The sequence below is a fragment of the Staurois parvus genome, unplaced genomic scaffold, assembly GCF_062004578.1.
Source record: "Staurois parvus isolate SC_StPar_1 unplaced genomic scaffold, SC_StPar_1.0 ptg000742l, whole genome shotgun sequence".
Classification (NCBI taxonomy): Eukaryota; Metazoa; Chordata; class Amphibia; order Anura; family Ranidae; genus Staurois; species Staurois parvus.
The window spans coordinates 1,669-17,614 of NW_028318538.1; the positions used below are offsets into that span (position 1 = coordinate 1,669).

The 15,946-nt window shown below is 55.5% G+C and overlaps 1 protein-coding gene across 1 annotated transcript; it reads left to right on the forward strand.

Annotated features, from left to right (window-relative positions):
* Positions 1-212: 212 nt before the first annotated feature.
* On the forward strand, positions 213-15,787 carry NDUFV3 (NADH:ubiquinone oxidoreductase subunit V3). Its single transcript, XM_089654086.1, has 4 exons — positions 213-313; positions 8,588-9,088; positions 9,140-9,847; positions 15,414-15,787. The coding sequence occupies exons 1-4, from the start codon at positions 223-225 to the stop codon at positions 15,587-15,589; spliced, it is 1,476 nt and encodes a 491-aa protein (XP_089510212.1). The 5' UTR covers positions 213-222; the 3' UTR covers positions 15,590-15,787.
* Positions 15,788-15,946: the final 159 nt, after the last annotated feature.

A 15,946-nucleotide genomic window follows, 5' to 3' on the forward strand; every position in this document is an offset into this window, starting at 1 on the left:
GTACACTATGTCCCCCCCTCTGTACGCCGTGCCGTACGCTATATCCCCCCCTCTGTACGTCGTGCCGTACGCTATATCCCCCCCTGTACCCTGTGCCGTACGCTATATCCCCCCCTGTACCCTGTGCCGTACGCTATGTCCCCCCCTCTGTACGCCGTGCCGTACACTATGTCCCCCCCTCTGTACGCTGTGCCGTACGCTATATCCCCCCCTCCCCCTCCCATGTATGATACTGACTCACCTCCTCTCTCCATCCTGCAGGTGGCGCTGATACCCCGGATTGTCATCACCCCAAACCGCACTGAGAGCGGAGGTGAGAATGTCTGACACCCCGACATTACATACTGACACCCCAATATTGTATTCACCCCCCCAGCCTGTACAGGGGACCCCCCGACATTGTATTCACCCCCCAGTCTGTACAGGGGACACCCCCACATTGTATCCACCCCCCAGTCTGTACAGGGGACACCCCGACATTGTATTCACACCCCAGTCTGTACAGGGGACACCCCGACATTGTATTCACCCCCTAGTCTGTACAGGGGACACCCAGACATTGTATTCACACCCCCCCAGTCTGTACAGGGGACACCCCGACATTGTATTCACACCCCCCCAGTCTGTACAGGGGACACCCAGACATTGTATTCACACCCCCCCAGTCTGTACAGGGGACACCCCGACATTGTATTCACACCCCCCCAGTCTGTACAGGGGACCCCCCGACATTGTATTCACCCCCCAGTCTGTACAGGGGACACCCCCACATTGTATCCACCCCCCAGTCTGTACAGGGGACACCCCGACATTGTATTCACACCCCAGTCTGTACAGGGGACACCCCGACATTGTATTCACCCCCTAGTCTGTACAGGGGACACCCAGACATTGTATTCACACCCCCCCAGTCTGTACAGGGGACACCCCGACATTGTATTCACACCCCCCCAGTCTGTACAGGGGACACCCAGACATTGTATTCACACCCCCCCAGTCTGTACAGGGGACACCCCGACATTGTATTCACACCCCCCCAGTCTGTACAGGGGACACCCCGACATTGTATTCACCCCCCAGTCTGTACAGGGGACACCCCGACATTGTATTCACCCCCCAGTCTGTACAGGGGACACCCAGACATTGTATTCACACCCCCCCAGTCTGTACAGGGGACACCCAGACATTGTATTCACACACCCAGTCTGTACAGGGGACACCCCGACATTGTATTCACCCCCCAGTCTGTACAGGGGACACCCCGACATTGTATTCACCCCCCAGTCTGTACAGGGGACACCCCGACATTGTATTCACACCCCCCAGTCTGTACAGGGGACACCCCGACATTGTATTCACACCCCCCCAGTCTGTACAGGGGACACCCCGACATTGTATTCACCCCCCAGTCTGTACAGGGGACACCCCGACATTGTATTCACCCCCCAGTCTGTACAGGGGACACCCCGACATTGTATTCACACCCCCCAGTCTGTACAGGGGACGCCCCGACATTGTATTCACACCCCCCAGTCTGTACAGGGGACACCCCGACATTGTATTCACACCCCCCAGTCTGTACAGGGGACACCCCGACATTGTATTCACACCCCCCCCAGTCTGTACAGGGGACGCCCCGACATTGTATTCACACACCCAGTCTGTACAGGGGACACCCCGACATTGTATTCACACCCCCCAGTCTGTACAGGGGACACCCCGACATTGTATTCACACCCCCCAGTCTGTACAGGGGACACCCCGACATTGTATTCACACCCCCCAGTCTGTACAGGGGACACCCCGGCATTGTATTCACAGCCCCCCAGTCTGTACAGGGGACACCCCGGCATTGTATTCACAGCCCCCCAGTCTGTACAGGGGACACCCCGACATTGTATCACACCCCCCAGTCTGTACAGGGGACACCCCGACATTGTATCACACCCCCCAGTCTGTACAGGGGACACCCCGACATTGTATCACACCCCCCAGTCTGTACAGGGGACACCCCGACATTGTATCACACCCCCCAGTCTGTACAGGGGACACCCCGGCATTGTATTCACAGCCCCCCAGTCTGTACAGGGGACACCCCGACATTGTATCACACCCCCCAGTCTGTACAGGGGACACCCCGACATTGTATCACACCCCCCAGTCTGTACAGGGGACACCCCGACATTGTATCACACCCCCCAGTCTGTACAGGGGACACCCCGGCATTGTATTCACAGCCCCCCAGTCTGTACAGGGGACACCCCGACATTGTATTCACACCCCAGTCTGTACAGGGGACACCCCGACATTGTATCACACCCCCCAGTCTGTACAGGGGACACCCCGACATTGTATCACACCCCCCAGTCTGTACAGGGGACACCCCGACATTGTATTCACCCCCCAGTCTGTACAGGGGACACCCCGACATTGTATCACACCCCCCAGTCTGTACAGGGGACACCCCGACATTGTATCACACCCCCCAGTCTGTACAGGGGACACCCCGACATTGTATCACACCCCCCAGTCTGTACAGGGGACACCCCGACATTGTATCACACCCCCCAGTCTGTACAGGGGACACCCCGGCATTGTATCACACCCCCCAGTCTGTACAGGGGACACCCCGGCATTGTATTCACAGCCCCCCAGTCTGTACAGGGGACACCCCGGCATTGTATTCACAGCCCCCCAGTCTGTACAGGGGACACCCCGGCATTGTATTCACCCCCCAGTCTGTACAGGGGACCCCCCAACATTGTATTCACCCCCCCAGTCTGTACAGGGGACAGATTCAGAGTCGTCCAGGTTGAAGTCCCTTGAGGTGGTTGGACCCCCCCAGCACCCCTCAGTTCTGTAGATGTGTCCTCTCTGGTTTTCTTGCTTGCTGACCACAGTGACGTCTTACAGTTTCCCTCATCGAGTGTTTCTGGGACCATCCCCGGACTTCTCCAGAGGGGTCCGGCCTGGAAAGTCTCTTCAGGTCCTACTTCCTGTGTCAGACGCCCACCGTGTCACGTAGTGAAGGGTTTTGGGCCGGTTGCCGGGTGAGGTCCAGGGCAGAGGCCATCCGCACCAGGGTGACCCAGTCCCTGAAAGTATGGGGGTACGCCCTTCCAAGGGCGGGGATTTAAGGGTTAACTCCCTATTCGTCCCTGTGATGTCCTTCTCTGCAGGATTGTGAGTATTGCCCTGGGTGCCACCTGCTCCCCACCCCCATCTGGTTCATCCTCTGCACACCACCCAACCCCCCCCCCTTCCTGGTACCGGCGGACCTCCAAGGGAAGCACAGGGGGTAATCCCCATTGCTCAGGCATCACTGTAGACATCCTTGGGTGGTCCTTCTACCCTGTCTTAGGCTTTACAGTGGATGACTACATCCTTCATACCATAGAGCCCCTGGTGACGTCGGTGGAGATGTTCGTACCTAACGGCATCCGGTGAGTTCATATTACACCACCAACTGCCGGTATAATGTGATCTTCTCCACAATCACGTGTGTGACCCCGACGTGTCCTCCACCAACTGCCGGTATAATGTGATCTTCACAGTCACGTGTGTGACCCCGACGTGTCCTCCGCCAACTGCCGGTATAATGTGATCTTCTCCACAATCACGTGTGTGACCCCGACGTGTCCTCCACCAACTGCCGATATAATGTGATCTTCTCCACAATCACGTGTGTGACCCCGACGTGTCCTCCTCCAAATGCCGGTATAATGTGATCTTCTCCACAATCACGTGTGTGACCCCGACGTGTCCTCCACCAACTGCCGGTATAATGTGATCTTCACAGTCACGTGTGTGACCCCGACGTGTCCTCCACCAACTGCCGGTATAATGTGATCTTCTCCACAATCACCTGTGTAACCCCGACGTGTCCTCCTCCAACTGCCGGTATAATGTGATCTTCTCCACAATCACCTGTGTAACCCCGACGTGTCCTCCACCAACTGCCGGTATAATGTGATCTTCTCCACAATCACGTGTGTGACCCCGACGTGTCCTCCGCCAACTGCTGATATAACGTGATCTTCTCCACAATCACGTGTGTGACCCCGACGTGTCCTCCGCCAACTGCCGGTATAATGTGATCTTCTCCACAATCACGTGTGTGACCCCGACGTGTCCTCCGCCAACTGCCGGTATAATGTGATCTTCTCCACAATCACGTGTGTGACCCCGACGTGTCCTCCGCCAACTGCCGGTATAATGTGATCTTCTCCACAATCACGTGTGTGAACCTGACGTGTCCTCCACCAACTGCCGGTATAATGTGATCTTCTCCACAATCACGTGTGTGACCCCGACGTGTCCTCCTCCAACTGCCGGTATAATGTGATCTTCTCCACAATCACCTGTGTAACCCCGACGTGTCCTCCACCAACTGCCGGTATAATGTGATCTTCTCCACAATCACGTGTGTGACCCCGACGTGTCCTCCGCCAACTGCTGATATAACGTGATCTTCTCCACAATCACGTGTGTGACCCCGACGTGTCCTCCGCCAACTGCCGGTATAATGTGATCTTCTCCACAATCACGTGTGTGACCCCGACGTGTCCTCCGCCAACTGCCGGTATAATGTGATCTTCTCCACAATCACGTGTGTGACCCCGACGTGTCCTCCGCCAACTGCCGGTATAATGTGATCTTCTCCACAATCACGTGTGTGACCCCGACGTGTCTTCCACCAACTGCCGGTATAATGTGATCTTCTCCACAATCACGTGTGTGACCCCCGACGTGTCCTCCGCCAACTGCCGGTATAATGTGATCTTCTCCACAATCACGCGTGTGACCCCGACGTGTCCTCCTCCAACTGTTGGTATAATGTGATCTTCTCCACAATCACGTGTGTGACCCCGACGTGTCCTCCGCCAACTGCTGATATAACGTGATCTTCTCCACAATCACGTGTGTGACCCCGACGTGTCCTCCGCCAACTGCCGGTATAATGTGATCTTCTCCACAATCACGTGTGTGACCCCGACGTGTCCTCCTCCAACTGCCGGTATAATGTGATCTTCTCCACAATCACGTGTGTGACCCCCGACGTGTCCTCCGCCAACTGCCGGTATAATGTGATCTTCTCCACAATCACGTGTGTGACCCCCGACGTGTCCTCCGCCAACTGCCGGTATAATGTGATCTTCTCCACAATCACGTGTGTGACCCCGACGTGTCCTCCACCAACTGCCGGTATAATGTGATCTTCTCCACAATCACGTGTGTGACCCCCGACGTGTCCTCCGCCAACTGCCGGTATAATGTGATCTTCTCCACAATCACGTGTGTGACCCCGACGTGTCCTCCACCAACCACTCCGAGGCTTACCAGTGGGTCATGGTGATGATTTCTCCCCAACATACGCCTTCCCTCCTCCAAAGATCCTCCCCATCTGCTCCATCAAAATGAATCGGAAGGTATTCAAGTTATTCTCGTGGCCCCAAATCAGCACAGCAAGAGCTTGGTGCCCAGACATACTCTGGCTCCTGGTACATCCTATGACCATCCGGATCCTTTGTCCGGTGAGGTGTCCCATCCTGCTTCATGGTCCTTGGCTTTGAGGGCCTGGCTGTTGAAACCCAAGTCCTAAGAGATTGAGATCTGGACGATCCGGTCATTCCTACGCAGTCAAGTGCCGGGAAGTCCATGATTGCACCTGGAAGGCTTTCTATACATGGTGGGATTGGCGGAAGGTTAGTCCTCACCGGTATTCCGGCTTTCCTGCAGTTGGGACTAGATCGGTCCATTTACCCCCAAATATCGGCCTTGGCTATTCTTTTTTCGAAGGCCCTTGGCATCGTACTCTGGTGAGAGGCTTCATGAAGGAGGTTGCTCATAGAGTTCCCCCCGAGATGTTCTTCTATAGTTTCTTGGGACTTGAATTTGGTTCTTTCAGCGTTGCAGACTCCTCCCCTTGAACCCCTCAGAGATACATCCTCATCTAACCTTACTTGTCATTTCCTGTACACTAGCACCTCCCCTTGGAGGGTGTCAGAGCTAGCTGCCTTATCTTGTAAGGAGCTCTTCCTGGTCATTCACAAGGATAAGGTCTTTCTTCAGTCTGAGGGAGGGGGCTCCAAATTTTCTAAATAAAGATCCGGTTTAGGTGGGCCAGAGTGGCTAGTGGAAGTAGAAAATGCCCCGGTGTCAGTGAAAAAATTGCATAGTGCCTGTAGTTAGTAGAAGAACAAGGAAGAATAGTGTCCCATCTCTGGTGTCAGTGGATGGAATAGTGCCCCATCATTGGTGTCAGTGGATGGAATAGTGCCCCATCATTGGTGTCAGTGGATGGAATAATGCCCCATCATTGGTGTCAGTGGATGGAATAGTTCTCCATCATTGGTGTCAGTGGGAGGAAAAGTGCCCCATCATTGGTGTCAGTGGGAAGAATAGATCCCCATCATTGGTGTCAGTGGGAGGAATAGTGCCCCATCATTGGTGTCAGTGGGAAGAATAGATCCCCATCATTGGTGTCAGTGGGAGGAATAGTGCCCCATCATTGGTGTCAGTGGGAGGAATAGTGTCCCATCATTGGTGTCAGTGGGAGAAATAGTGCCCCATCATTGGTGTCAGTGGGAGGAATAGTGTCCCATCATTGGTGTCAATGGGAGGAATAGTGCCCCATCATTGGTGTCAGTGGGAGGAATAGTGCCCCATCATTGGTGTCAGTGGGAGGAATAGTGCCCCATCATTGGTGTCAGTGGGAGGAATAGTGCCCCATCATTGGTGTCAGTGGGAGGAATAGTGCCCCATCATTGGTGTCAGTGGGAGGAATAGTGCCCCATCATTGGTGTCAGTGGGAGGAATAGTGCCCCATCATTGGTGTCAGTGGGGGGAATAGTGCCCCATCATTGGTGTCAGTGGGGGGAATAGTGCCCCATCATTGGTGTCAGTGGGAGGAATAGTGTCCCATCATTGGTGTCAGTTGGAGGAATAGTGTCCCATCATTGGTGTCAGTGGGAGGAATAGTGCCCCATCGTTGGTGTCAGTGGGAGGAATAGTGTCCCATCATTGGTGTCAGTTGGAGGAATAGTGTCCCATCATTGGTGTCAGTTGAAGGAATAGTGCCCCATCATTGGTGTCAGTGAGAGGCTTCTTTTTGGTTGGGCTATTGGAGCCTCTTTGGTTGTTTTTGAGGGGTATGTTGGCTGTTTTTGTGTGTTTTTTTTCCCTCTGTTGTCCTCTTCTCCTCCGTTGTCCTCGTCTCCTCCGTTGTCCTCGTCTCCTCCGTTGTCCTCGTCTCCTCCGTTGTCCTCGTCTCCTCCGTTGTCCTCGTCTCCTCCGTTGTCCTCGTCTCCTCCGTTGTCCTCGTCTCCTCCGTTGTCCTCTTCTCCTCCGTTGTCCTCGTCTCCTCCGTTGTCCTCTTCTCCTCCGTTGTCCTCTTCTCCTCCGTTGTCCTCTTCTCCTCCGTTGTCCTCTTCTCCTCCGTTGTCCTCTTCTCCTCCGTTGTCCTCTTCTCCTCCGTTGTCCTCGTCTCCTCCGTTGTCCTCGTCTCCTCCGTTGTCCTCTTCTCCTCCGTTGTCCTCGTCTCCTCCGTTGTCCTCGTCTCCTCCGTTGTCCTCTTCTCCTCCGTTGTCCTCTTCTCCCTCCGTTGTCCTCTTCTCCTCCGTTGTCCTCTTCTCCTCCGTTGTCCTCGTCTCCTCAGTTGTCCTCGTCTCCTCCGTTGTCCTCGTCTCCTCCGTTGTCCTCGTCTCCTCCGTTGTCCTCGTCTCCTCCGTTGTCCTCGTCTCCTCCGTTGTCCTCTTCTCCTCCGTTGTCCTCGTCTCCTCCGTTGTCCTCGTCTCCTCCGTTGTCCTCGTCTCCTCCGTTGTCCTCGTCTCCTCCGTTGTCCTCGTCTCCTCCGTTGTCCTCTTCTCCTCCGTTGTCCTCGTCTCCTCCGTTGTCCTCGTCTCCTCCGTTGTCCTCTTCTCCTCCGTTGTCCTCTTCTCCTCCGTTGTCCTCGTCTCCTCCGTTGTCCTCTTCTCCTCCGTTGTCCTCTTCTTCTTGATGTTCCTTGGAGACATCTCAGTCTTCTCTGTATCGGCTCGTGTACTGTTCAATATGAACAAGAAAATGTGATTGTTGACTTTTCCTGTAAAGTCCATTTCTTGGAGTACGGGACACCCTCCCATCTGTGGTCTCCATGTCTTCATACGGAACTGAGGATTGCTGGGAGGTGGAGGAGTTCATTTGGGAGTCCTCACAGCTTTTTTTTTTTTTTTTTTTTTTTTTTAAGCATCCAATCACCTGTAGGTAGCAGTTACCGTTGAATCTGCCCTGGACTGTACCCCAAGTTATAGATTTGACCGGTGAGTCACATCCCATTGGGCGACTGAAATATGCAGGAGCCAATGATGGGTTCACCGACCCCCCCCCCAGATTTTATTCATCCAGCAGTCTCCATACATCTCCATGCAGCCCTTTGCAAAGACCTATACAGGACCTAGAACACCAGGAAGTGTAGAAATACTCGTAGCCTGGCCTGAAGAGCTGACACTCTAATGTGAAAGGCACAGAGGCCACAGCTGTAGTGCAGTGAGCAGTAATGGAGTCCACCATGCCATATCTGCTGTGACTTGTTTTCTCTTTGTCCTAGGTAAGGGGGCAGAGCGCTCAGGAGGCAGTAAGACGCTGGTCTCCTTTCCAGTGAAAGCGCCTCATGTCCGGCCATCGGTGTCAGGTGAGAACGCAGTCCACCCATCCACAATTCTCCAACATCTGGATGTAGGAAGGGAAAGTTCTGTGGACCCGGGGGAGAAAACAGAGAGATCAGAACCTCGTCAAGAAGAAGATGATTCCTCCTCCTCATCCTCCTCCTCATCCTCCTCCGACTCTGACTCAGACAGTGACCAGGAGGAGGCAGATCAGAGGAAGCAACCTGCTGAGAAGGAGAAAGATCAATCAGACCAGAAATGGAGCTCTAAGGACCAGCAGACACAAATAGGAAGACCAGAAACCCGAGAACAGGAAAGTCTGGGTGGAGAGAAAGCTGGAGAAGGCTTGACAGATGTTCTCCCACCTGGGAGCACACTGAAAGAGAAACACAAGATACAGAATGTACCCCACTTTAGGGAGAGGACACTCAGCGGTGGCCAGGGTCTCATTGGAGAAGAATCAGCAGATGTCGCCCAGATACTCAGTGGCCAAGATCTCATTAGAGAAGAATTAGTGGATGTTGCTCCAGCTGTGGGCGCACAGTCTGCGGAGAAGACACCCATTCGTGGCCAGGATCTTACTGGGGAAGACTTGGTGGATGTTGCCCCGGCTGTGGATCCACAGATACAGAATATAACTCAGTGTGTGGAGACACCCAGTGGTGGCCACGATCATACTAAAGAAGACTTGGTGGATGTTGCCCCCGATGTGGACACACAGATACAGAATATACCTCAGTCTTCGGAGAAGACACCCAGTGGTGGCCAGGATCCTACTAGAGAAGACTTAGTGGATGTTGCCCCCGATGTGGACACACAGATAAAGAATATACCTCAGTCTTCGGAGAAGACACCCAGTGGTGGCCACGATCATACTAAAGAAGACTTGGTGGATGTTGCCCCCGATGTGGACACACAGATACAGAATATACCTCAGTCTTCGGAGAAGACACCCAGTGGTGGCCAGGATCCTACTAGAGAAGACTTGGTAGATGTTGCACCTACAACAGGAACAGAGGAACCAGCACATGACGAGGCTCAGGCTCCAGAGCAGGCTGAGGAGGCGAGACATGCCAGCGGCCAGGGTCAGGATGTCGAAGAAATGCCGTCTTCTGATGGGAACAAAGATCCATCTGGAGAACCTTCAGTGTCTTCTCCTGATCTTCTGGGTGCATCTGATGATCTTTCACCGGCAGCTTCATGTGAGCAGAGCTCCATACAGAGATACATTGTTCCCTCTGCTTCCTTCCTGCTCTTTTCCCGGACACATCACCTGACCTCAGATGGTGCAGGAAGTCTACTCTCTTCCTGTGGCCATTTTCTGTCACTATAGGGCGCTGTGTGCGGCTGATGTGTCCATGCTCAACCTTCTTTTGTTCCCCTGCCGCCTTCATACTAGGTACTAAAACTTCTCTCGTTACTGACGCTCGCCTTGTGCGCTTCTGTCACTTCATATTCTCGCTCCCGCTATCTCTCCCATCGCTGTTCAGTAATCTCTCCTTCCCTGTGCGGCAATCTCATGGCGCTCTCTCTTCCTCTGCATCAATCTGTCATACATGGCGCTCCCGGCATGTGTTCTGTCTGTCACATTCTGCCCTCATGTGTCTCGATGTATTTTCTCTCTGGTATACTTTGTACATGGTGGTCTCCATTCTGTTCCCCCTTCTTTTTGGCCCCGCACGTTCTCATGTTTGCAGTAAGTTGGGTTTGTCATAAGACACTTTTGGATCGCAGGAGTAAGGTAAGTAGTAAGAAGAGATGAATGGCAACAGGAGCAAAATCTGGATTTCCTGCTATGAAGTGTAGGGAGCACCTGGAAGGCCAAAATCCCAACCAAAATTTAGCCTGTTACTGGGCACCTGTGAATGGCCCAGACAGAAGAATCACAGTCCAAATCTGACGTCCTCACCCTGGGAGACTCGCAGCCCCAATGTGACACCCTCACCATGGGAGACTCGCAGCCCCAATGTGACGCCCTCACCCTGGGAGACTCGCAGCCCGAATGAGACACCCTCACCATGGGAGACTCGCAGCCCCAATGTGACACCCTCACCATGGGAGACTCGCAGCCCCAATGTGACACCCTCACCATGGGAGACTCGCAGCCCGAATGTGACGCCCTCACCCTGGGAGACTCGCAGCCCGAATGAGACACCCTCACCATGGGAGACTCGCAGCCCCAATGTGACACCCTCACCATGGGAGACTCGCAGCCCGAATGTGACGCCCTCACCCTGGGAGACTCGCGGCCCGAATGTGACACCCTCACCATGGGAGACTCGCAGCCCGAATGTGACACCCTCACCATGGGACACTCGCAGCCCGAATGTGACGTCCTCCCCATGGGAGGCTCACAGCCCGATTGTGACGTTCTCACCATGGGAGACTCGCGGCCTGAATGTGACACCCTCACCATGGGAGACTTACAGCCCGAATGTGACGCCCTCACCCTGGGAGCATCGCAGCCCGAATGTGACGCCCTCACCCTGGGAGACTCGCAGCCTGAATGTGACGCCCTCACCATGGGAGACTCGCAGCCGAATGTGACACCCTCACCATGGGAGACTTGCAGCCCGAATGTGACGCCCTCACCCTGGGAGACTCGCAGCCCGAATGAGACACCCTCACCATGGGAGGCTCACAGCCCGATTGTGACGTTCTCACCATGGGAGACTCGCGGCCCGAATGTGACACCCTCACCATGGGAGACTCGCAGCCCGAATGTGACACCCTCACCATGGGAGACTCGCAGCCCGAATGTGGCGCCCTCACCCTGGGAGCATCGCAGCCCGAATGTGACACCCTCACCATGGGAGACTCGCAGCCCGAATGTGACACCCTCACCATGGGAGACTCGCAGCCTGAATGTGACGCCCTCACCCTGGGAGACTCGCAGCCCGAATGTGACGTCCTCACCCTGGGAGACTCGCAGCCCGAATGTGACGTCCTCACCCTGGGAGACTCGCAGCCCGAATGTGACGCCCTCACCCTGGGAGACTCGCAGCCCGAATGTGACGCACTCACCCTGGGAGACTCGCAGCCCGAATGAGACACCCTCACCATGGGAGACTCGCAGCCCGAATGTGACACCCTCACCATGGGAGGCTCACAGCCCGATTGTGACGTTCTCACCATGGGAGACTCGCGGCCCGAATGTGACGCCCTCACCATGGGAGACACGCAGCCCCAATGTGACACCCTCACCCTGGGAGACACGCAGCCCCAATGTGACACCCTCACCCTGGGAGACTCGCGGCCCGAATGTGACGTCCTCACCCTGGGAGACTCGCGGCCCGAATGTGACGCCCTCACCATGGGACACTCGCAGCCCGAATGTGACGTCCTCCCCATGGGAGGCTCACAGCCCGATTGTGACGTTCTCACCATGGGAGACTCGCGGCCTGAATGTGACACCCTCACCATGGGAGACTTACAGCCCTAATGTGACGCCCTCACCCTGGGAGACTCGCAGCCTGAATGTGACGCCCTCACCATGGGAGACTCGCAGCCGAATGTGACACCCTCACCATGGGAGACTTGCAGCCCGAATGTGACGCCCTCACCCTGGGAGACTCGCAGCCCCAATGTGACGCCCTCACCCTGGGAGACTCGCAGCCCGTATGTGACACCCTCACCCTGGGAGACTTGCAGCCCGAATGTGACACCCTCACCATGGGAGACTCGCAGCCCCAATGTGACGCCCTCACCATGGGAGACTCGCAGCCCGTATGTGACGCCCTCACCCTGGGAGACTCCGAATGTGACGCCCTTACCATGGGAGACTCACAGCCCGAATGTGACACCCTCACCATGGGAGGCTCACAGCCCGAGTCTAACTTTCTCACCTAGGAGATTTACAGCCCGAATCTGACGTCCTCACCCCGGGAGACTCACATTTCGAATCTGACATCCTCACCCCGGGAGACTCACAGCCCAAATCTGACATCCTCACCCCAGGAGACTCACAGCCCGAATCTGACATCCTCACCCCGGGAGACTCACAGCCCGAATGTGACGCCCCTCACCATGGGAGACTCGCAGCCCGAATGTGACGCCCTACCCTGGGAGACTCACAGCCCGAATCTGACATCCTCACCCCGGGAGACTCACAGCCCGAATGTGACGCCCCTCACCATGGGAGACTCACGGCCCAAATGTGATGCACTCACCATGGGAGACTCGCAGCCCGAATGTGACGCCCTACCCTGGGAGACTCGCAGCCCGAATGTGACGCCCTACCCTGGGAGACTCGCAGCCCGAATGTGACGCCCTACCCTGGGAGACTCGCAGCCCGAATGTGACGCCCTACCCTGGGAGACTCGCAGCCCGAATGTGACACCCTCACCCTGAGAGACTCGCAGCCCGAATGTGACGTCCTCACCCTGGGAGACTCGCAGCCCGAATGTGACGTCCTACCCTGGGAGACTCGCAGCCCGAATGTGACACCCTCACCCTGAGAGACTCGCAGCCCGAATGTGACGCCCTCACCCTGAGAGACTCGCAGCCCGAATGTGACGTCCTCACCCTGGGAGACTCACAGCCCAAGTCTAACTTTCTCACTTAGGAGATTTACAGCCTGATGTTCTCACCATGGGAGAAGCACAGCCCGAGTCTGATGTCTTCATCTAGTATTACAGCCTGTGAACTCCTTCCTCATTTAAGAGACTCAATGTCCGTGTCTGACCTCTTCACTTTGGAGACTCGCGGGCCGCGTCTGACGCCCTCGCCATCGGACACTCGCGGGCCGCGTCTGACGCCCTCGCCATCGGAGACTCGCGGGCCGCGTCTGACGCCCTCGCCATCGGAGACTCGCGGGCCGCGTCTGACGCCCTCGCCATCGGACACTCGCGGGCCGCGTCTGACGCCCTCGCCATCGGACACTCGCGGGCCGCGTCTGACGCCCTCGCCATCGGAGACTCGCGGGCCGCGTCTGACGCCCTCGCCATCGGAGACTCGCTGGCCGCGTCTTGACGCCCTCGCCATCGGACACTCGCGGGCCGCGTCTGACGCCCTCGCCATCGGAGACTCGCGGGCCGCGTCTGACGCCCTCGCCATCGGAGACTCGCGGGCCGCGTCTGACGCCCTCGCCATCGGAGACTCGCGGGCCGCGTCTGACGCCCTCGCCATCGGAGACTCGCGGGCCGCGTCTGACGCCCTCGCCATCGGAGACTCGCGGGCCGCGTCTGACGCCCTCGCCATCGGAGACTCGCGGGCCGCGTCTGACGCCCTCGCCATCGGACACTCGCGGGCCGCGTCTGACGCCCTCGCCATCGGAGACTCGCGGGCCGCGTCTGACGCCCTCGCCATCGGAGACTCGCGGGCCGCGTCTGACGCCCTCGCCATCGGAGACTCGCGGGCCGCGTCTGACGCCCTCGCCATCGGAGACTCGCGGGCCGCGTCTGACGCCCTCGCCATCGGAGACTCGCGGGCCGCGTCTGACGCCCTCGCCATCGAAGCAGCACAGCCTGAGTCTGACGTCCTTCCCTAGGGTACTCAGAGTCCAAGCGTGGCGTCCTCACCTTGGAGCCTCACGGTCCGAGCGCGGCGTCTTCGCCGTGGAGCCTCGCAGTCCGAGCGCGGCGTCTTCACCGTGGAGCCTCGCAGTCCGAGCGCGGCGTCCTCACCGTGGAGCCTCGCAGTCCGAGCGCGGCGTCCTCACCTTGGAGCCTCGCAGTCCGAGCGCGACATCCACATCACAGGAAAAGCAGAGCCCAAGTCTGATGGTGGATGATGTCCTAGAAGGTGATAGAAGATCATTTTGTCCAGGCACAACAGAAGTATCCTACAAAGATGTTTTTCAGTGTCTTTTGGTTACCGGTTTCCTGTGACCTTTGGGATCATTTGGTAAAAAATGTCAGCTAACCCACAAGGATGTTTCTTCTAAAACTTCTGTGGAAAGGTCAGCAGCCTGGCCTCTACTGGCATCACCGAGGGGGCTCAAGCATTGGAAGACGTCTGGAAAATGTCCTCAAAGACTAAGTGTGAGAAGCTGTAGTTCCATAGTTGGTCTGGCTGAAAAAAGACAAAAGTCCATCCAGTTCAACCATAGTGTAGTGTCATCCGTTGAGATTTCAATGGGTGATGAGAGGGCTACAGGAAGGACAACTCTGGGCAGATCTTTAACTGGAAGATGAAAAAGTTAAATATTGGGAAGAGTCCTGAGGCTTGCCGTATATAATGTCTGCTGTATCCGTATAGTCTTTGCTAAATGGCCTTGGTTTAGAGTCCATATCTGGTTGCCCCCATGAACTGCAGATGACAGCTGTGAGATGGAGGTCCTGGTATTGCTCTTCTGGTGTCATCTACTAGATATTCTGCCTTTGCCTCTGCTCTTAGATTCAGGGAAAGTCCATATTCATCCCGTAATGCAGAACATCTCAGGCTGTACACCCATAGATGCCTCACCAAGGGTCCTACAGACAGATACAATATAGGGGGTTTACATACAAATCGAATCCAGACGTTCGTAAACATTAGGCGGTGGTGACTATTTAGGAGACACGTCGGGTGAACACTCATACTGGGACTGGTGACAGTGCAGATACTCGGGGAGGGGGCGGGACTGTAGAATCTCCCATCTATTCCTATCACCCTTCCCATGTTTAGTTTTAAATGTTTGTATTTCTAAGAAATTCTGATTTACTGCAGAATGTTGGCCCCCCCTGCGTGTTGTCTGTAGTACTGCAGTGTGCAGGTCTTTCCCTTTTTTCTGCTGACTTTTATGATTTCCAGATTTGCACTCTAACATGTTCTCCTCTTCCTTTTCAGTGACTCCACCTCCTACATCTGCCGCTCCACCCCCAGAGGAGCCCTTTGATAATTCCAAATATCAGAACCAACAGCACCACTCATACACCCCACTTACCTTTGTGAATTATGACGTAGACCTCGCCAAGTACCGCCTCCCTCAGCCTTCATCTGGGAGACCCTCCCCCCAACATTGAGTGGGTCGGCTTCTGGGAGACGCTCCTGCTGACACTGAGACCACCTTCATCTGGAAGGCCCACCAGCCTGACGCTGAGACCATCTCCATCTGGAAGGACCACCTTCATCTGGGAGGTCTTCCTCCACCCAACAGTGAGACCACCAGTGATGGCACTGCAGATGTTCAATAAATAATAAACATGTATATTCTCTATGAATGGCTCTGTGTTGTCTGATTATTGGGGATCAGGACTTTGCAGTGTTGAAGGTTTTTTTATTTTTAACAGAAACAATTTTAGAGTCTTTTACAGCTTTCTCCAAAGGTCGCTGCTCGCTAATCAACTACAAGCACTTCTTTGAATTTGAGGGGGTCCTAT

What these genes read in the sequence shown, in the direction of transcription:
- NDUFV3 (XM_089654086.1), top strand. Translation starts at nt 223, where the DNA reads ATGTATGATACTGACTCACCTCCTCTCTCCATCCTGCAGGTGGCGCTG. An exon ending in GACACTCAGCGGTGGCCAGG is followed by an intron (nt 9,089 to 9,139) that starts GTCTCATTGGAG and finishes TCAGTGGCCAAG; the next exon opens with ATCTCATTAGAGAAGAATTA. An exon ending in TCTTTCACCGGCAGCTTCAT is followed by an intron (nt 9,848 to 15,413) that starts GTGAGCAGAGCT and finishes CTTCCTTTTCAG; the next exon opens with TGACTCCACCTCCTACATCT.